At 44.9% G+C, this 23,499-nt stretch overlaps 1 protein-coding gene across 1 annotated transcript in view; it reads right to left on the reverse strand.

Annotated features, from left to right (window-relative positions):
• Positions 1–23,499, reverse strand: part of LOC142663101 (uncharacterized) — a 110,751-nt gene that overhangs the window by 81,958 nt on the left and 5,294 nt on the right. Inside the window, 6 exon segments of the mRNA XM_075841402.1 lie at positions 3,921–4,992; positions 6,727–6,844; positions 7,346–7,443; positions 7,559–7,862; positions 7,947–8,105; positions 17,681–17,837. Of these exon segments, the coding sequence (XP_075697517.1) occupies positions 3,921–4,992; positions 6,727–6,844; positions 7,346–7,443; positions 7,559–7,862; positions 7,947–8,105; positions 17,681–17,788 (1,859 nt within the window). The 5' untranslated portion in view covers positions 17,789–17,837.

A 23,499-nucleotide genomic window follows, 5' to 3' on the forward strand; every position in this document is an offset into this window, starting at 1 on the left:
GTGCGCGGGTGCGACATTATCTCCCGCCCCCCTTTTGTTTCTTCCTCTCATGTACATGTGCTAAGATGCAGATTAAAAGGGTTGTCCCACAAAACACATGTAACCCCTATCCACAGGATAGGGGATGCATGTGTGATCGCAGGGGTCCTACCGCTGAGACCCCCAGCGATAAGGAGAACGGGACCGAAAGTCCATGAGACTTCCGCGGTCTCTGTCCGGCATCTCCATAGAAATGAATGGAGCGTCGGTCGTGCTTCTGCGCATGTGTGACCGGCGTTCCATTCATGTCTACGGAGCTGCCGGACACAGACCCCGGACGTCCAGATCCCCCGCAATCACACATATCCCCTATCCTGTGAATAGGGATACAGGTGTTTTGTTGGACAAGCCCTTTAACAAATGCGTTTATTATTTTTTTTCTGTGCATATTATGGAGTGTGACAATCACTGAAATATTTCCCATGTGTATGTGCACTCAACCTCAAAGTAGTTTCCCCGAGTGATCCATACGTGTCGCCCCCTGTTCACATTATGCAGTTTCTGGCTGCAGCATTTTTATGGATTTATAGGACTACGCTTCGGCAGGCTGTAGGCGTCTTGTTCAATGTACTATTGTTTATATATCTGCAACATCCTTGTAATGTGTGTTTAGATTTTACACAATTACTCGAAACCAAGCTCATGTTATATCTGTTGGCGGGGAATGAAGGGGTTAATAGTGGAATGTTCACATATACCCTCCCCCCCACACCCCGTCCAACGTTTTTTAAATGTGATCTTGTTTTTTACACTGTGAAGCGGAGTTCACACGGGGCGGATACGCTGCGTAAAAGCACGCAACGTATCCGCCCTGTGCGCCGCAGGGAATTCCGGGTGAAAAACCGCACCAACCTGTGGAATGTCCGAAGTGGAAAACTGCAGAACTTAGCCGGCCTGCTAACAGGACTGCCTCCTGGGATGACATTCCATCCCATGTGACCGCCGCTACAGCCTGTGATTGGCTGCAGCAGTCACATGGGATGAAATGTCATCCCAGGAGGCTGGCCTGAAGGAAGAAACACAGACTTCTGGGTAAGTACAAGATTTTTTTTTTTCTGGAAAACGCGCAAAAAAAATGCAGCGCTTACGCAGATACAATTGACGTGCTGCAGATGAAGAAACCGCACCGCAGGTCAATTTGTGAGCGATTTTTTCCGCTCAGTATTTACGCAGCGTGTGGATATTTGTTTGATCTCATCCACTTTGCTGCTACTGTATTTGCTGCGGATTTTAGCAACGTATTCCGTTGCGTAAAACGCAACATGTGAACTGACCCCGATTGGTGCTGATCCACGTATGTTGTTTCTCTGACCAGGTGCTATGACTAAGAACGCAGTCGGCGTTTGAAACGCGTAAGCGCGTTAGTCCTCTGTTTTCATGTGCAGGGTGGGTTTTTAATTTTTCTACAATAAAGTCCTGAGATTTCTTCATGAAGTGCTGCATCATACCCTTTGTTTATAACTGGACATAGGCTGACCACAGATAGCAATAGAGGACTGGATGCAGGCTGGTAATGAGGTCACTGTAAACTGGGGACCCAGACAGTGGGCGGTCGGGAAAAGGTTAAAAAAAGTTTTAGGAAAATAAAGTTTCAAGCGATAAAAACAAAAATCGCCTTTTTCTAATGATAAAGTCTGATATTATTGCCCAAAAAATTTACGTAAGGTTTCGTTCACATCTGCGTTCCGTCAGAGCATTCGGTCAGACCGGGACCCTGAACAGAAACGGAGCCCATGGTTTCGGTTTTATTTGTTGTGCACCGGACCCACCGTTTTGGCGGAGGCAATTGCGTTGCTTCTTGCAAAACAACAGGTGCGGTGCACAACAGAGACAATCGGAAACCACGGGCACCGGATCCGTCACCACTGAAATCAATGGTGATGGAAATAGAAACCTCTGGTGTCAGTTTGTGTCTGTTCAGGGTCCCGTTCTGACAGAAAACTCAGACGGAATATCAGAACGGGACCCCAACGCAGATGGGAACGAGGTCTTGTTGGTATTGCCGTGTTCGCAACTACCTTAACTATAATAACATTATATTATTTATGCCGCCCGGTAAACGCCGAAGAAAACAAAAAACAATGTGTTTGCTTCTTTTCAGTCCAATTTTTTTTTTAGAATGATAAAAAAAGGATGTACCCCAAAACGGCGCTAGTAAAACTTGTCCTGCAATAAAACAAGCCCTGACACAAATGGCGGTCTTTCCGAGCCTGCCAGGAGAATCCATTTAACAATTTATGGGGTGTGTGCCTGCAGTGGCACCAACTGGGCACATTTTGGGCACTGAAATGGCGTATATGAGGAAAATATGCCATTTTCACGCTGCAACATTCACTGCACATTAATGTACACCTGAGGGGTCAAAATACTCACTACACCCCGTAGATGAATTCATTGAGGGTTGTAGTCTCCAAAATGGGTTCATGGTGTACCGATACCTCAGGGCAATACATCATGGAGTCCGAAAACCATTCTAGCAAAATCTGCGCTTCAAAAGCCTAATTCCGCGCCTTCCATTTTGAGACCCGCTGTGTGTCCAAACAGCAGTGGGGTGTAGTTTCCAAAATTAGGTCTTTTTCGGGGTGTTTTTTCTTTGGCACCTTCAGGCCCCTTCGAACAAGAAATGGTGGCTGGAGAACATCCTAATAAAAAGGAGGCCCCAAAATTCACAAGATGCTCCATCATTTCTGAGACCGGTGTTTGAATCAAATAGGGCCACGTATGAGATTTTTCTAAAAACTACATAATCAGGCTAACGAATATTGAAATGTAAATAGTGTTTCTCTGCTAACACTTGCTGTATAACCGAAATAAGAATGTAAATAAAAAAACGTAATATTTAAAAAATTTTGGTAAATTTCATTTCCACTTTGATTCTCGTGAAACACCTAAAGAGTTAAGAAACTTCCTAACTGCTGTTTTGAAAAATGGAGTATTATAAGTCTTCAGTCTTCGTAACGTGGACCCGAAAGTTCGGAGCTGCTATTGCTGGTGTGACGCTCCAACACAGACTCAGAGGGAAGGAGCTCCTCCTTCGTCTGTGTCGAAGACGTGGATGAACGGGCTGACCGCCTAGCTCAAATGATCAGCTAAGCCAGCCTCTGAATCAGCCGTGATGGTGGAGAGGTGGGCTAAGCTGATGAATTGAGCCAGGCAGACAGCCCCTTCGTCCACATTAGCTCCTTCTCCCGGAGCCCGTGTTGAGCGTCACAGGAATAACGGCAGCTCAGAAATTGCCGGTTAACTTTTTTATTTTACAAAAGCAAAAAAAAAAACAAGACATTAACCGTACATCAGTAGGCTATGCCGATCGCTGGGTCTAGCCATCCTGTTACAGTCAGTGGTCAAGCAGGAGGCCTTCAAAAATATCACTCGCTCCACCAAGTCCCAATTGTGAATCTCACGTTACAGCGTTACATCTTGATTTACAATTTTTGCTTAGTTTACCACATTTTTATTATTTTGATGATGACAGAATACACATTATGCTACATAGGAACTAGCAAAATATTATTAACCAAGCACTTCCAATATATTAACATCACGCATAGGGAAATGAATATTATCAGAGAAATATGCAATAACATAACAGGTCCTTTCCAGGACAAGAACGGTCATCAGTATAGAGGCCGTATCAGGGAGGCCAGATCTATTCTTAGGATGTATATTTTATAGAGAACGTCCATGTCAAAAGAGAAAACTCAGTATTTTCTAGAAACAGCGCCACACTTCTCCATTGGTTGTGTCTGGTATTACAGCTCAGCACCATTCACTTTAATAGGGCTGAGCTGCAGACTTGAACCATGAGACCCTTTTTTTCCAATCATTTAAGGACCTGGAGGGACTTTATGTCTTACAAAAATATTTGACATATTTTTCACATATTGCGATATAAAAAGGGCCGGTCCCCGGTATGAATTCTCTGATGTTTCATGAGAACAGATTTCTGGGTAAAACACCTCCCGCACTCCGAACATGAAAAGGGTTTCTCTCCTTTGTGAATTCTCTGATGTTTATCGAGAACAGATTTCTGGGTAAAACATCTTCCACATTCAGAACATGAGAAGGGTTTCTCCCCCGTGTGAATTCTCTGATGTTTAACGAGAACCGATTTGTCGGTAAAACATTTGCCACATTCGAGACATGGAAACGGCCTCTCCCCCGTGTGAGTTCTCAGATGATTCACGAGAACCGCTCTCTTGTTAAAACATTTCCCACACACAGAACATGAAAACGGCCGCTCCCCTGTGTGAATTTTTTCGTGTTCGCTAAGACCCGATTTATAGGTAAAACACTTCCCGCATTCTAAACATATAAAAGGTTTCTCCCCTGTGTGAATTCTCCCATGTTCAACGAGACTTGATTTTCGGGTAAAACATCTCCCGCAATCTGAACACGAAAACGGCTTCTTTCCTGTATGAAGTTTTTGATGTTCAAAAAGTCCTGATTTCTGGGCATAAGATTTGCCACATTCTGCACACGAGAATGGCTTCTCTCCGGTGTGAATTTTCTGATGTTTTGAAAGATCGGATTCTTGCGTAAACCATTTCCCGCATTCCAAACATAGAAATTGAGGCGGACCCATGTTTGTTCTCTGCTGGTTCAGAAGATATGGCCGTTGTGTTAAACTTCTTCCATCGTCTGCAGAAGGAAGTGGCTTCTCTCCCGTGTAACGTCTCTGATGTTCTAGAATATAAGATTCCCAAGTAGAGGGTTGGCCACGCTCACCACCATCTGATTTCTGAGTGAGATGATCCTCAGGCTCAGGACATGGGAATATAGGACCTTCTCTATAACCTGTACTTTGTGTAACAGCCGGGGATTGACCAGAAGTTCTCTTCAGATTAGAAGAATAAGATGATGGATCTCTGCTGAAAGGTTGTGGATGTATATTGGAGCGAGTGGAGTTTTCTCCCGAAGAACCTTGTGTGATACTATTACGTTCTTCAAAATCTGGGAATAAAAACAGATGTCATTCTGGGGTATTTCCGTCTCAAAGATCCTATTTAATAAAGCCCCTGATGTCAATTACCTACCGGGTCACTACGATTGGGCGGTTGCAGCTGTATTTATTTCAATTATCCTGGCCGGGTTCTCGGGAACGCGCTTTGTTGGAGCATGCACAGTAACTTCAGGCCACCTCTCTGATAGTGTATAGGGCTGAATAGGACACACACGCAGGAGCTGTGCTATTCTGCTGTACTCGGTACATCGCTGCAGAGTCAAGTATAGCAGAGCCCATGTCAGGGCTGTCACAGTGTGTTATTTGTTATATAGGCTAAACAACAGCAAGGACAGGCCGCTGTCTGGGCTGTGGATTGTTCATAAATCAGCAGTATCTCCAATCTGATGTACGGAGGCCAGCACTGTATCAGAGTATCAATACTGGCTTCTGTACTGCAGACAGGAGCCCAGGAAAAAGAGCAGGACGCTCTGACTCATTCTGCTGATTAATGAAGAGTCTGCAGCACGGACCTTACAGTGCTGTCTCTGGTAAAGCAGATGGGAGCCTAGGAGACAGAGCAGGATGCTCTATCTTATACTACTGATTAATAAACAGTCTGCAGTACGTACCCTACAGTGCTAGCTAGGGCACATAGTAGGATGCTCTGTCTTATACTGCTGATTAAAGAACAGTCTGCAGTACGGACCTTACAGTGCTAGCTCCAGTACAGCCGACACGAGCCTAGGAGATAGAGCGGGATGCTGTCTTGTACTGCTGATTAATGAACAGTCTGCAGTACGGACCCTACAGTGGTAGCTCTTGTACAGCAGACGGGAGGCTAGGAGACAGAGCAGGATGCTCTGTCTTATACTGCTCATTTATTAATAGCCTGCAGAACGGACCCTACAATGCTGGCTCCTGTACAGCAAGCAGGAGTCAGCACTATAGGGTCTGTGGTTCCTGTAAGGCAGACAGTAGTACAGTAGACAGAGCAGTACGCTCTGCAGGAACAGGGACACTGTTTGAAACTACCAGTGCTACTTATATTACTGCATGGCATAATCGGGAGCGTGAAAAGCACGGGAGAGCTTTGTACTGCCCACAAAAGTCTTTGATCCGGGGAATGGGGAGCTGAGCAGCAGATAATGAAGAATAGTTAAACATATGAATCCGCTAGGGTCAATTGGTTTATCTGTTGCATCAGTGGGGAAAAAAAATATGAAATCGTGAGATAGAAATAACCCTTTAAGACAAATTGGGTTAATTTTTGTAAAAATAGTAATGGATTATGATGAATGGTGAGGCCCGAGAAGGCTCTGGATAGTGAGGCTCCAGTAGAAAAGGATTGAGAATTCTGATCTAAAGGCCCTTTTACAAGGGCCGATGATCTTGGGACAGGAACAATCATTACCGATCACTGGCCCGTGTAAAAGGACGCAGCTCGTTTTTTGGCTGATCGCATCTTTCATGCCGTGTAAACAGGAGATGTGCTGCCGACACATCTATGGGGAAGCGTGAAAACGGGACACGGGCAACTCGGACGTGATAAAACGGTAGTTTTTCACGTCCGAGTTTCCCCACGTTGGTCTGAGTGCGGCCTAAGTGTTACAGCTCCAGACTCCCCCAATGAGAAGAGTCTGTTTCCACCATTGTTCAGTACCGAGGAGAAAGTGGAAAACCTTGAATTGACTGAAAAATGGAGAATATCAGAGTCATTCCAGTATTTAGTGGTCATTACTCACCGGGACTGATATTTACAGGAACTTCCTCCTTCTTACACTCATCACCTCTCACGTTCGCCTCTTCGTCGCCATCTATGACTTCAATTTTAATGTCGATCAAGTCTTCACAGGAATTCAACTTGGAAAAGAATCAACAAAGAGTTAAAATAGTCTGGTATCATTATCCCTATTGGCACCAGCGGAATTTTTTCGGCGATATCCCGGTTTTTTTTTGGTACCTTTTCAGTAGACACCCAGGCTGGTATGACAGCTATCGGTACGCTGTGATTGTGTCTAAAAAAAGCTGGGCAGCCCCCTCTAACAGTCGGTCAACCCCCACTCCCCCTGAGGGGGGGAAATGGGCTGTTGGAGGGGGCCGCCCAGCTTTTTTTAATCTGTTAGATGCCGCAGTTGACGTCAGCATCAAAGTGGTTAAACAGCTGGGATTTGAGTTATCTCCGACCCCAGGCTGTTGCAGTAAAGTTTCGGCTGTATGTTACAGCTGACACCTGATGAATATGGAGCGGCCTCACCCCACACCATGCTCCCCCTTGGCAGCTGTCACGTACAGTTACGTCGCATTTCGCCAAATGGGTTAAAGAAATGTCACCGAGCAAGAGGCCAACACATCTCCATCTACCTGATGATCCTGAGGGACATTGTGATCTTCCTCTGGACAATCCTGGGAATAAGGAGGACTGGGACATCTCTCTGGTGGATTTCTCTTACTGGATCCATCTGTAGACACACACAGTGACTGAATATATTGTTTATATATGATGAGATGATGGGAGTAGTATCTAGCTGACCCTCAAAACTATTTCCTTTACCATCGATGAAATTCTTCTCTTACCCGATGATGTGCGGTTCCGGTGGTCCTCCATCATGACGTCCTTGTACAGGTCCCCCTTACCCGATGATGTGCGGTCCCGGTGGTCCTCCATCATGACGTCCTTGTACAGATCCCTCTTACCAGGTGATGTGCGGTTCCGGTGGTCCTCCATCATGATGTCCTTGTACAGATCCCTCTTACCAGGTGATGTGCGGTCCCGGTGGTCCTCCATCATGACATCCTTGTAGAGATTCTTGTGGTCTTCTATATACTCCCACTCCTCCACGGAGAAATAGACGGCGACATCCTGACATCTTATAGGAACCTGACACACAATGATACAGTCATCACCCAGACACATTATACCTTGTGTTATTATATAATGTCCCAGCATTCCCGCCAGTGTCACCTCTCCAGTCAGCAGCTCAATGATCTTGTGGGTGAGGTCCAGGATCTTCTCGTTGTTTTGCTCATGAGTCCTCTGAAATTTGCTCCTCTCTCGTGACAACAGAGGACGGCTTTTAGGCGTCACACATTTACTAGATGTTTTCTTCACGATTGTGTAATCCTGTGTATGGAGGATGACCATTACATGAAAATACACATATGCAAAATCCCTCACATCTCCCAATGTCTAATATAAGATAATGCCATGTGACATCATTCCCAGAATCCTCACCTCTCCGGTCATGTCCTGTGTTATTAATAGAGAAGAGTGATGTCATGTGACGTCAATCCCAGAATCCTCCTCTCCAGTCATGTCCATGTGTTATTAATAGAGAAGAGTGATGTCATGTGACATCATTCCCAGAATCCTCACCTCTCCAGTCATGTCCCTGTGTTATTAATAGAGAAGAGTGATGTCATTTGACATCATTCCCAGAATCCTCCTCTCCAGTCATGTCCCTGTGTTATTAATAGAGAAGAGTGATGTCATGTGACATCATTCCCAGAATCCTCTCCGGTCATGTCCCTGTCTTATTAAGAGAAGAGTGATGTCATGTGACATATTCCCCAGAATCCTCCCCTCTCCGGTCATGTCCCTGTCTTATTAAGAGAAGAGTGATGTCTTGTGACATATTTCCCAGAATCCTACCTTTTCAGTCAAGTCTCTGTGTTATTAATAGAGAAGAGTGATGTCATGTGACATATTTCCCAGAATCCTCACCTCTCCAGTCATGTCCCTGTGTTATTAATAGAGAAGAGTGATGTCATGTGACATCATTCCCAGAATCCTCCCCTCTCCGGTCATGTCCCTGTGTTATTAATAGAGAAGAGTGTCATGTGACATCATTCCCAGAATCCTCATCTCTCTAGTCATGTCCTGTGTTAATAATAAAGAGTGATGTCATGTGACATATTTCCCAGAATCCTCATCTCTCCAGTAATGTCCTGTGTTATTAACCCCTTCCCTCTTTAGCCACTTTTGACCTTCCTGACAGAGCCTCATTTTTCAAATCTGACATGTGTCACTTTATGTGGTAATAACTCCGGAATGCTTTCACCTATCCAAGCGATTCTGAGATTGTTTTCTCGTGACACATTGGACTTTATGTTACTGGCAAAATTTGCTCGATATGTTCAGTATTTAATTGTGAAAAACACCAAAATTTAGCGAAAAATTGCAAAAATTAGCATTTTTCTCAATTTAAATGTATCTGCTTGTAAGACAGGCAGTTATAATACACAAAATTGTTGCTAATTAACATCCCCCATATGTCTACTTTAGATTGGCATCGTTTTTTGAACATCCTTTTATTTTTCTATGACCTCACAAGGCTTAGAACTTTAGCAGCAATTTCTCACATTTTCAAGAAAATTTCAAAAGGCTATTTTTACAGGGGCCAGTTCAGTTGTGAAGTGGTTTTGAGGGCCTTATATATTAGAAACCCCAAAAAAGTCACCCCATTTTAAAAACTTCACCCCTCAAAGTATTCAAAACAGCATTTAGAAAATGTCTTAACCCTTTAAACATTTCACAGGAATTAAAGCAAAGTAGAGGTGAAATTTACAAATTTCATATTTTTCTGCAGAAATACATTTTTAATACAATTTTTTTTATAACACAGAAGGTTTTACCAGAGAAATGCAACTCAATATTTGTTGCCCAGTTTTTGCAGTTTTAGGAAATATCCCACATGTGGCCGTAGCGTGCTACTGGACTGAAACACCGGCCTCAGAAGCAAAGGAGCACCTAGTGGATTTTGGGGCCTTATTTTTGTTAGAATATATTTTAGGCACCATGTCACGTTTGAAGGGCTCTTGCGGTGCCAAAACAGTCAAAATCCCCCAAAAGTGACCCCATCTGGGAAACTAGACACCTCAAGGAAATTATCTAGGGGTGTAGTGAGCATTTTCACCGCACAGGTTTTTTACAGAAATTATTGGAAGTAGGCCGTGAAAATTAAAATCAACATTTCTTCAAAGAAAATGTAGGTTTAGCGATTTTTTTTCTCATTTCCACAAGGACTAAAGGAGAAAAAGCACCGCAAAATTTGTAAAGCAATTTCTCCCGAGTAAAACAATACCTCACATGTGGTAATAAACGGTTGTTTGGAGACACGGCGTGGCTGAGAAGGGAAAGAGCGCCATTTGGCTTTTGGAGTTCACATTTAGCAGGAATGGTTTGCGGAGACCATGTCACATTTACAAAGCCCCTGAGGGGACAAAACAGTGAAAACCCCAAACAAGTGACCCCATTTTGGAAACTATACCCCTTGAGGAAATTATCTAGGGGTATAGTGAGCATTTTGACCCCACAGGTTTTTTGCAGAAATTTTTGCAAGTAGGCTGTGAAAATGAAAATCTACATTTTTTCAAATAAAATGTAGGTTTAGCTAATTTTTTTTCATTTCCACAAGGACTAAAGGAGAAAAATCACCATAAAATTTGTAAAGAAATTTCTCCCGAGTAAAACAGTACCCCACATGTGGTAATAAACGGCTGTTTGGACACACGGCGAGGCTGAGAAGGGAAAGAGCGCCATTTGGCTTTTGGAACTCAAATTTAGCAGGAATGGTTTGCGGAGGCCATGTTACATTTACAAAGCCCCTGAGGGGACAAAACAGTGGAAACCCCCCACAAGTGACCCCATTTTGGAAACAACACCCATTGAGGAAATTATCTAGGGGTATAGTGAGCGATTTGACACCACAGTTTTTTTGCAGAAATTATTGGAAGTAGGCCCTGAAAATAATAATCTACATTTTTTCAAAGAAAATGTAGGTTTAGCTAATTTTTTCTCATTTCCAGAAGGACTAAAGGAGAAAAAGCACCACAAAATTTGTAAAGCAATTTCTCCCGAGTAAAACAATACCCCACATGTGGTAATAAACGGCTGTTTGGACACACGGCAGGGCTTAGAAGGGAAAGAGCACTATTTGACTTTTTGAGATCACATTTAGCAGGAATGATTTGCGGAGGCCAGGTCACATTTGCAAAGCCCCTGAGGGGACAAAACAATGAAAACGCCCAAAAAGGGACTCCATTTAGGAAACTACACCTCTTGAAGAATGCATCTAGGGGTGTAGTGAGCATTTTGACCCCACAGATGTTTCATAGAATTTATTAGAATTAGGCAGTGAAAATAAAAACAGTCCTTTTTCTTCAATAAGACGTAGCTTTAGCGCAAATTTTTTCATTTTCTCAACAAATAAAGGAAAAAAAGAACCCAACATTTGTAAAGCTATTTCTCCCGAGTACGGCAATACCCCATATGTGGTCATAAACTGCTGTTTGGGCAAACGGCAGGGCTCAGAAGGGAAGGACCGCCATTTGGAGTGCAGATGTTGCTGGATTGGTTTCTGGGCACCTGTGGGCCCAAAACAGTGGAAACCCCCCAGAAGTGACCCCATTTTGTAAACTACACCCCTCAATGCATTTACCAAGGGGTGTAGTAAGCATTTTAACCCTGCAGGTGTTTTGTAGAAATTAGTGTGCGCTCAATGTTGCAGAGTGAAAATGGGATTTTTTTCCATAGATATGCCAATATGTGGTGCCCGGCTTGTGCCACCATAACAAGACAGCTCTCTAATTATTATGCGGTGTTTCCCGGTTTTAGAAACACCCTACATGTGGCCCTAATCTTTTGTCTGGACATATGACAGGGCTCAGAAGTGAAGAGTACCATGCGGAGTGGAGGCCTAATTTGGCGATTTACAAAGTATTGGTTCACAACTGCAGAGGCTCAGATGTGAAATAATAAAAAGAAACCCCTGATAAGTGACCCCATTATGGAACTGCACCCCTCAAGGCATTTATTAAGGGGTGTAGTGAGCATTTTCACCCCACAGGTCTTTTCCATAAATGAATGCGCTGCGGATGGTGCAAATTAAAAATTTATATTTTTCCCTAGATATGCCATTCAGTGGCAAATATGTCATGCCCAGCTTATGACGCTGGAGACACACACCACAAAAATTGTTAAAAGGGTTCTCACGGGTATGACGGTGCCATATATGTTGAAGGAAACTGCTGTTTGGGCACGCTGTAGGGTTCAGGGCCGAGGGAGCACCATTTGGCTTTTGGAGAGCGGATTTTGCTTGGTACTATATTTGTTTGAGTATTGCTGGTGTTTTATAATGTGGGGGTACATGTAAGCGGGGCGGAGTATATAAGGGGCATAGTCAGGTGGTATAAAAAAATAAAAATAATCCATAGATGTGTGTTACGCTGTGAAGCAATCCTTTCTGCACAGGCCGGTGTCGCACTGATAAATGGTGTCATTTCTTATCCCCCTTTTGGTCCACACTCCGCGCCTTTGTAGTTTGGGGAATTTTGCTGGGAAAGTATTATCCTGGTATAATACGGGCACCGTCGCTTCCATCGGATATGATTGGGCCCTCCCTTCCTGGTTCCCTAATTTCAGGTCCTTGATAAATCGCCTCTTGAAACAGAAGAAATGTTCTCCTCGGGCACAACTGCATATTTTTTTATTTCCTGACTTATTGGAGCCATAACTAATTTTATTGTTCATAGACGTAGCGGTATGAGGGCTGGTTTGTTGCGGGACGAGCTGTAGTTATTATTGGTACCATTTTGGGGTACATGTGACTTTTTGATCACCTTTTATCCTATTTTTTGGGATGCCAGGTAAACCAAAAAACGCAATTCTGGCACAGCTTTTTTTGGTTTTTTTTTATACAGAGTTCACCACGCATTATAAACTACATGTTACCTTTATTCTGCGGGTCAGTACGATTCCGGCGATACCTCATTTATAGAACTTTTTTATGTTTTACAACTTTTTGCACAATAAAATTACTTTTGTAAAAAGAATGTATTTTTTCTGTCGCCAAGTTGTGAGAACCATAACGTTTTAATTTTTTTGTCGACGGAGTTGTATGAGGGCTTGTTTTTTGCGGGACGAGCTATAGTTTTTATAGGTACCATTTTTGGATACATGCGACTTTTTGATCACTTTTTATTGTAATATTTGTAGGGCAAAGTGACTAAAAAACAGAAACTCTGGTAACGTTTTTTACGGGTTTTTTTTACGCTGTTCACCGCGTGCAATAAATAATATAATATTTTGATACCTCCGGTCGTTACGGTCGTGGCGATACCAAATACATATGGTTTATTATTATTTTTCAATAATAAAGGACTTGATAAGAGTAAAAGGGGGATTGTGTGTTATTTGATTACTTGAAACTTTTATTGTTTTCAAACTTTTATTTTTTGCACTTTTTTTTACACTTTTTTATACTTTTTTTACACTTTTTCTCAAGTCCCACTAGGGGACTTGAAGGTCCAACGGTCAGATTTTTTTTTTTCTAATACATTGCACTACCTATGTAGTGCAATGTATAAGATCTGTCAGTCATTCACTGACAGCAAGCCGATTAGGCTTCGCCTCCCGGCGGGGCCTAAATCGGCTTCCGTAATGGCAGAGCAGGAGACCATTGTGTCTCCTGTTGCCATAACAGCAGTCGCCAGTCCCGATTGCCTGTCAGGGCTGGCGATCTGCTTGTAACCGCTACGATGCAGCAATCGCTTTCGATTGCTGCATCGAAGGGGTTAATGGCAGGGATCGGAGCTAGCTCCGGTTCCTGCCGTTACAGGTGGATGTCAGCTGTACAGTACAGCTGACTTCCACCGCTGATGACGCCGGATCAGCTCCTGACCCGGCGCCATCTTGCCGGCAGCTACGGAAGCCGATCAGGCTCCGCCGCCGGGCGGATCTTGACCGGCTTCGGTGCTAGGCAGACCGGGAGGCCAGTATTAGGCCTCCGGTTGCCATTGCAGCCACCGGAACCCCGGCAATTTCATTACTGGGGTTCCGATGAGCTGCAAACACCTTAAGTGCAGCGATCGCGTTTGAGCGCTGCACTTAAGGGGTTAATGGCGGGGATCGAAGCTAATTTCGGTCCCCGCCGTTACAGTCGGATGTCAGCTGTAAGATACAGCTGAGATCCGGTGATGATGGGACCGGCTCAGCTTCTGAGCCGGTGCCAAACGTTTGACGTACATGTACGGCAAGATGCGGGAAGTCAGTACTTTCCATGACGTACATGTACGTCAAATGTCGGGAAGGGGTTAATAGAGAAGAGTGATGTCATGTGACATCATTCCCAGAATCCTCTCCTCTCCGGTCATGTCCCTGTGTTATTAATAGAGAAGTGTGATGTCATGTGACATCATTCCCAGAATCCTCACCTCTCCAGTAATGTCCTGTGTTATTAATAGAGAAGAGTGATGTCATGTGACATCATTCCCAGAATCCTCCCCTCTCCAGTCACGTCCTGTGTTATTAATAGAGAAGAGTGATGTCATGTGACATATTTCCCAGAATCCTCACCTCTCCAGTCATGTCCTGTGTTATTAATAGAGTATAGTGATGTCATGTGACATATTTCCCAGAATCCTCACCTCTCCAGTCATGTCCTGTGTTATTAATAGAGAAGAGTGATGTCGTGTGACATATTTCCCAGAATCCTACCTTTTCAGTCAAGTCTCTGTGTTATTAATAGAGAAGAGTGATGTCATGTGACATATTTCCCAGAATCCTCACCTCTCCAGTCATGTCCCTGTGTTATTAATAGAGAAGTATGATGTCATGTGACGTCATTCCCAGAATCATCACCTCTCCAGTCATGTCCCTGTGTGATTAATAGAGAACAGTGATGTCATGTGACGTCATTCCCAGAATCCTCACCTCTCCAGTCATGTCCCTGTGTGATTAATAGAGAAGAGTGATGTCATGTGACGTCATTCCCAGAATCCTCACCTCCCCAGTCATGTCCCTGTGTTATTAATAGAGAAGAGTGATGTCATGTGACATATTTCCCAGAATCCTCCCCTCTCCAGTCATGTCCCTGTGTGATTAATAGAGAACAGTGATGTCATGTGATGTGACATCATTCCCAGAATCCTCAAATCTCCAGTCATATCCCTGTGTTATTAATAGAGAAGAGTGATGTCATGTGACATATTTCCCAGAATCCTCCCCTCTCCGGTCATGTCCATGTGTTATTAATAGAGAAGAGTGATGTCATGTGACATCATTCCCAGAATCCTCACCTCTCCAGTCATGTCCCTGTGTTATTAATAGAGAAGAGTGATGTCATGTGACATCATTCCCAGAATCCTCCTCTCCAGTCATGTCCCTGTGTTATTAATAGAGAAGAGTGATGTCATGTGACATAATTCCCAGAATCCTCTCCGGTCATGTCCCTGTCTTATTAAGAGAAGAGTGATGTCATGTGACATATTCCCCAGAATCCTCCCCTCTCCGGTCATGTCCCTGTCTTATTAAGAGAAGAGTGATGTCGTGTGACATATTTCCCAGAATCCTACCTTTTCAGTCAAGTCTCTGTGTTATTAATAGAGAAGAGTGATGTCATGTGACATATTTCCCAGAATCCTCACCTCTCCAGTCATGTCCCTGTGTTATTAATAGAGAAGAGTGATGTCATGTGACATCATTCCCAGAATCCTCCCCTCTCCGGTCATGTCCCTGTGTTATTAATAGAGAAGAGTGATGTCATGTGACATCATTCCCAGAATCCTCATCTCTCTAGTCATGTCCTGTGTTAATAATAAAGAGTGATGTCATGTGACATATTTCCCAGAATCCTCATCTCTCCTGTAATGTCCTGTGTTATTAATAGAGAAGAGTGATGTCATGTGACATATTTCCCAGAATCCTCACCTCTCCAGTCATGTCCCTGTGTTATTAATAGAGAAGTATGATGTCATGTGACGTCATTCCCAGAATCCTCACCTCTCCAGTCATGTCCCTGTGTGATTAATAGAGAACAGTGATGTCATGTGACGTCATTCCCAGAATCCTCACCTCTCCAGTCATGTCCCTGTGTGATTAATAGAGAAGAGTGATGTCATGTGACGTCATTCCCAGAATCCTCACCTCCCCAGTCATGTCCCTGTGTTATTAATAGAGAAGAGTGATGTCATGTGACATATTTCCCAGAATCCTCCCCTCTCCAGTCATGTCCCTGTGTGATTAATAGAGAACAGTGATGTCATGTGACATCATTCCCAGAATCCTCAAATCTCCAGTCATATCCCTGTGTTATTAATAGAGAAGAGTGATGTCATGTGACATATTTCCCAGAATCCTCCCCTCTCCGGTCATGTCCATGTGTTATTAATAGAGAAGAGTGATGTCATGTGACATCATTCCCAGAATCCTCACCTCTCCAGTCATGTCCCTGTGTTATTAATAGAGAAGAGTGATGTCATGTGACATCATTCCCAGAATCCTCCTCTCCAGTCATGTCCCTGTGTTATTAATAGAGAAGAGTGATGTCATGTGACATCATTCCCAGAATCCTCTCCGGTCATGTCCCTGTCTTATTAAGAGAAGAGTGATGTCATGTGACATATTCCCCAGAATCCTCCCCTCTCCGGTCATGTCCCTGTCTTATTAAGAGAAGAGTGATGTCGTGTGACATATTTCCCAGAATCCTACCTTTTCAGTCAAGTCTCTGTGTTATTAATAGAGAAGAGTGATGTCATGTGACATATTTCCCAGAATCCTCACCTCTCCAGTCATGTCCCTGTGTTATTAATAGAGAAGAGTGATGTCATGTGACATCATTCCCAGAATCCTCCCCTCTCCGGTCATGTCCCTGTGTTATTAATAGAGAAGAGTGTCATGTGACATCATTCCCAGAATCCTCATCTCTCTAGTCATGTCCTGTGTTAATAATAAAGAGTGATGTCATGTGACATATTTCCCAGAATCCTCATCTCTCCAGTAATGTCCTGTGTTATTAATAGAGAAGAGTGATGTCATGTGACATCATTCCCAGAATCCTCTCCTCTCCGGTCATGTCCCTGTGTTATTAATAGAGAAGTGTGATGTCATGTGACATCATTCCCAGAATCCTCACCTCTCCAGTAATGTCCTGTGTTATTAATAGAGAAGAGTGATGTCATGTGACATCATTCCCAGAATCCTCCCCTCTCCAGTCACGTCCTGTGTTATTAATAGAGAAGAGTGATGTCGTGTGACATATTTCCCAGAATCCTACCTTTTCAGTCAAGTCTCTGTGTTATTAATAGAGAAGAGTGATGTCATGTGACATATTTCCCAGAATCCTCACCTCTCCAGTAATGTCCTGTGTTATTAATAGAGAAGAGTGATGTCATGTGACGTCATTCCCAGAATCCTCACCTCCCCAGTCATGTCCCTGTGTTATTAATAGAGAAGAGTGATGTCATGTGACATATTTCCCAGAATCCTCCCCTCTCCAGTCATGTCCCTGTGTGATTAATAGAGAACAGTGATGTCATGTGACATCATTCCCAGAATCCTCAAATCTCCAGTCATATCCCTGTGTTATTAATAGAGAAGAGTGATGTCATGTGACATATTTCCCAGAATCCTCACCTCTCCGGTCATGTCCTGTGTTATTAATAGAGAAGAGTGATGTCATGTGACATATTTCCCAGAATCCTCCCCTCTCCAGTCATGTCCCTGTGTGATTAATAGAGAACAGTGATGTCATGTGACGTCATTCCCAGAATCCTCACCTCTCCAGTCATGTCCATGTGTTATTAATAGAGAGGAGTGATGTCATGTGACATATTTCCCAGAATCCTCACCTCTCCAGTCATGTCCATGTGTTATTAATAGAGAGGAGTGATGTCATGTGACATATTTCCCAGAATCCTCACCTCTCCAGTCAGCCGGTAGATGATCTCCAGGGTCAGGTTTAATATCCTCTTGGTCACCTCGTTCTTGTCCTTTTCCATCCTTTGTTGGTTAGTGAATAGAAGTACCATTGTTCTCAGGAGGAGAGTATGGAGAAGCTTTAACCAGGTGGATCCTGTACTGCAGGGAGATGAAAAAAAAATGTAAAAACTAATTTGCAGAATTTCCAAAAATTTTACAGTTTCAAAAAGTTCCTCCAGCAGCTAAAAACATATTCAAGACAGCTGGGAAATCAAGAAATGTTACTGAACCCAGAACACTACAGTCCAAAAATTCTCCTACATGAATAAAGGTATCAGAAATAACAGAAACCAAAAGTTTTTTCCCCCCCAAAAAATATTAGACCTACTTAGGAAACAAGGGTTACAGCTTAAAGGAACTGTCCGGTTTAGAAAACCCGTTGTCATACAAAATATTAGGGAATTCTGAGTTAATATTGGGGGTATGTTTAGGTTCCCCATCTCTTGGTCAGAGTGGAGAGCGGTTACATAGAGCGTCACTCTCTCTGGAGGACCTGGTCCTGTATTACACAGAAAACACATTGCTATGAATGGACACAGTGTAATACTTCATTTCTCCTGTAGTGGTGCTGCAGGGAAACCGAACACTTACTGCCAGTTTTTCCTTAAGATAACAGCTGATTGTCTTGTGATCTGTTTATTGTCAAGGGACCCGTCTAACAAGTAAGGATTGTCCAAAGCGGAGAACCCATTACAACTCCATATCATTTGGCCAAACATGACCTGATGAAAATTTTCTAAATGTCCTCTCTAGAAGATATTTATACAGAAGATCACTAAGGTCTCTCCGGGTGAAGATAAGCCAAGAAAAGTAAGAGGTTCAGCAACTTTTTTTGTGTCTATGTAGTAAGAAGCTTCCTAAAATCTCAATCCTTTACACCAGCAGATCACTGCCGAAAAACAAGTGCCGATCTAGCACGTCGATCAGCGCTCGTTTAACTCTATTTACATGGAGCAATCATTGTACTGTACGAGGATGGACGAGACAGTTTGTTTGCATTATTGTCGGCAGCACATTCCCTGTTTACACGGGGGGGGGGAATGTGCTGCGGACATTGATGCCGTATAAAACTTGTGATCTACCGGCCCATGGGCGTTTGCAGGTTTGTCGGCTGATCGCTGGACCCTTTTACACGGGCCGATGATCGGGAACAAGCGTTCTATTCTCCCGAACATCGGCCTGAGTAAAAGGGGCTTAAGTTTTATTGACCAATTTGTTATTTGCGGGCCAATTTGACTTCTGAAGCCCCTCCCACAATCAATGGTATGATTAGCCTTTCAATTGTGTCTTAAGGGGTTGTATGGACATAGGGCTTTTTTTTTATATACTGATGACCTATCCTGTGTATAGGTCATGAGTATATAACCAGTGGCGGTCCGACACCCGGTCCCCGCACCGATCAGCTGTTCCGGCTGCCTCAATCGGTGTCGGTAGCAGATGGCTCCAGTCACTGTATAGTGGCTGCGCTGTGTTACTGCAGCTCTGCTCCCAGTCACTTAAAACCAGCAATACTACTATTGTTTTTTGCGGTTTTTTTTCACGCGGTTTACTGAGCGACAAAAATAACGAGTTAATGTTATTGTGTGGGATGGTACAAATCCGGCGTTACCCAATAAGTATATCGTTTTTATGTTTTCGTACCCGTTAAAAATAAGTTTTCTAGAAAAAAAAAGTAATTTTTGGGTCACTGAATTCCAAGATCCATAACTTTTTTATTTTTCTGTCACCGAGGGTTTATTATTTGAGAGATGGCTTGAAGATTTTAATGGTACAATTTTGGGGTACACATCATTTATTAATTACACTTTCTACTATTTTGAGAGGGAAAAAAATGTAAAACAAGCGGCAATTCCGCTATTGCTAATTTTCTAGTTTTTAAAAAAAAAAAAACCAGATATAACTTTATTCTACGGTCGTTACGCTTGTGGCGATTCCAAATGTAGTGAACCCCTCGGACATGTACGATATACACATATAAGGAGCTGCTCTCATCGGTTGTTGGGTTAGACGCCAGAGTAGAACACGACTTCTCACATCCGCTCCTAGTTCTCGGGATCACGTCGTGCATCCGGTTTTGCGGTAGACGGTGAGTATGGGATTATATATTCCCCCTGTCATGTCACATTATTTCCTTCCCTCGTTTCTACAGATCCCCCATAATGACTCCATCCCAATCCAGCATTGTTCATTAGAGGGATGCAAGGTCATGTGACAAGTCTCCTCACGATTGGTTGGGAGTGAGAAGGCGGAGCAAAGGATGCTGGGAAGACACTGTTACTAATTTAAACTCAGGAATGCTAAGCTGGCGAATTGTTCCGAAACCCAGAGGATTTTTATGTTATTAACGCTCCCAGGTATTAGGTCTATGTCGCTGAATCAGGGGGCCCTGTGCAGTATATCTGGAGTCACTGTGCTGTCACCACATCTGGGGGCACTGTGCGGTCACTACATCTGGGGGCACTGTACAGTCACTACATCTGGGGGCACTGTACAGTCACTACATCTGGGGGCACTGTACAGTCACTACATCTGGGGGCACTGTACAGTCACTACATCTGGGGGCACTGTACGGTCACTACATCTGGGGTCACTGTACGGTCACTACATCTGGGGGCACTGTACGGTCACTACATCTGGGAGCACTGTACGGTCACTACATCTGGGGGCACTGTACGGTCACTACATCTGGGGGCACTGTACTGTCATTACATCTGGGGGCACTGTACGGTCACTACATCTGGGGGCACTGTACTGTCACTACATCTGGGGGCACTGTACGGTCACTACATCTGGGGTCACTGTACGGTCACTACATCTGGGGGCACTGTACGGTCACTACATCTGGGAGCACTGTACGGTCACTACATCTGGGGGCACTGTACGGTCACTACATCTGGGGGCACTGTACTGTCATTACATCTGGGGGCACTGTACTGTCACTACATCTGGGGGCACTGTACGGTCACTACATCTGGGGGCACTGTACTGTCACTACATCTGGGGGCACTGTACGGTCACTACATCTGGGGGCACTGTACGGTCACTACATCTGGGGGCACTGTACGGTCACTACATCTGGGGGCACTGTACGGTCACTACATCTGGGAGCACTGTACGGTCACTACATCTGGGGGCACTGTACGGTCACTACATCTGGGGGCACTGTACGGTCACTACATCTGGGGGCACTGTACGGTCACTACATCTGGGGGCACTGTACGGTCACTACATCTGGGGTCACTGTACGGTCACTACATCTGGGAGCACTGTACAGTCACTACATCTGGGGGCACTGTACAGTCACTACATCTGGGGGCACTGTACAGTCACTACATCTGGGGTCACTGTACAGTCACTACATCTGGGGTCACTGTACAGTCACTACATCTGGGGTCACTGTACAGTCACTACATCTGGGGTCACTGTACAGTCACTACATCTGGGGTCACTGTACAGTCACTACATCTGGGGGCACTGTACAGTCACTACATCTGGGGTCACTGTACAGTCACTACATCTGGGGGCACTGTACAGTCACTACATCTGGGGGCACTGTACAGTCACTACATCTGGGGGCACTGTACAGTCACTACATCTGGGGTCACTGTACAGTCACTACATCTGGGGGCACTGTACAGTCACTACATCTGGGGGCACTGTACGGTCACTACATCTGGGGGCACTGTACGGTCACTACATCTGGGGGCACTGTACGGTCACTACATCTGGGGGCACTGTACAGTCACTACATCTGGGGGCACTGTACAGTCACTACATCTGGGGGCACTGTACAGTCACTACATCTGGGGGCACTGTACAGTCACTACATCTGGGGTCACTGTACAGTCACTACATCTGGGGTCACTGTACAGTCACTACATCTGGGGTCACTGTACAGTCACTACATCTGGGGTCACTGTACAGTCACTACATCTGGGGTCACTGTACAGTCACTACATCTGGGGTCACTGTACAGTCACTACATCTGGGGTCACTGTACAGTCACTACATCTGGGGTCACTGTACAGTCACTACATCTGGGGTCACTGTACAGTCACTACATCTGGGGTCACTGTACAGTCACTACATCTGGGGTCACTGTACAGTCACTACATCTGGGGTCACTGTACAGTCACTACATCTGGGGGCACTGTACAGTCACTACATCTGGGGGCACTGTACAGTCACTACATCTGGGGGCACTGTACAGTCACTACATCTGGGGGCACTGTACAGTCACTACATCTGGGGGCACTGTACAGTCACTACATCTGGGGGCACTGTACAGTCACTACATCTGGGGGCACTGTACGGTCACTACATCTGTGAGCACTGTACGGTCACTACATCTGGGAGCACTGTACGGTCACTACATCTGGGGGCACTGTACTGTCACTACATCTGGGGGCACTGTACGGTCACTACATCTGGGGGCACTGTACGGTCACTACATCTGGGGGCACTGTACGGTCACTACATCTGGGGGCACTGTACGGTCACTACATCTGGGGGCACTGTACGGTCACTACATCTGTTGGCACTGTACGGTCACTACATCTGGGGGCACTGTACGGTCACTACATCTGGGGGCACTGTACGGTCACTACATCTGGGGGCACTGTACGGTCACTACATCTGGGGGCACTGTACGGTCACTACATCTGGGGGCACTGTACGGTCACTACATCTGGGGGCACTGTACGGTCACTACATCTGGGGGCACTGTACGGTCACTACATCTGGGGGCACTGTACGGTCACTACATCTGGGGGCACTGTACGGTCACTACATCTGGGGGCACTGTACGGTCACTACATCTGGGGGCACTGTACGGTCACTACATCTGGGGGCACTGTACGGTCACTACATCTGGGGGCACTGTACGGTCACTACATCTGGGGGCACTGTACGGTCACTACATCTGGGGGCACTGTACGGTCACTACATCTGGGGGCACTGTACGGTCACTACATCTGGGGGCACTGTACGGTCACTACATCTGGGAGCACTGTACGGTCACTACATCTGGGAGCACTGTACGGTCACTACATCTGGGGGCACTGTACAGTCACTACATCTGGGGGCACTGTACAGTCACTACATCTGGGGGCACTGTACAGTCACTACATCTGAGGTCACTGTACAGTCACTACATCTGGGGTCACTGTACAGTCACTACATCTGGGGTCACTGTACAGTCACTACATCTGGGGTCACTGTACAGTCACTACATCTGGGGTCACTGTACAGTCACTACATCTGGGGTCACTGTACAGTCACTACATCTGGGGTCACTGTACAGTCACTACATCTGGGGTCACTGTACAGTCACTACATCTGGGGTCACTGTACAGTCACTACATCTGGGGGCACTGTACAGTCACTACATCTGGGGGCACTGTACAGTCACTACATCTGGGGGCACTGTACAGTCAATACATCTGGGGGCACTGTACAGTCACTACATCTGGGGGCACTGTACAGTCACTACATCTGGGGGCACTGTACAGTCACTACATCTGGGGGCACTGTACAGTCACTACATCTGGGGGCACTGTACAGTCACTACATCTGGGGTCACTGTACAGTCACTACATCTGGGGTCACTACAGTCACTACATCTGGGGTCACTGTACAGTCACTACATCTGGGGTCACTGTACAGTCACTACATCTGGGGTCACTGTACAGTCACTACATCTGGGGTCACTGTACAGTCACTACATCTGGGGTCACTGTACAGTCACTACATCTGGGGTCAC

Source organism: Rhinoderma darwinii, chromosome 11 (assembly GCF_050947455.1).
Source record: "Rhinoderma darwinii isolate aRhiDar2 chromosome 11, aRhiDar2.hap1, whole genome shotgun sequence".
Taxonomy (NCBI): domain Eukaryota; kingdom Metazoa; phylum Chordata; class Amphibia; order Anura; family Rhinodermatidae; genus Rhinoderma; species Rhinoderma darwinii.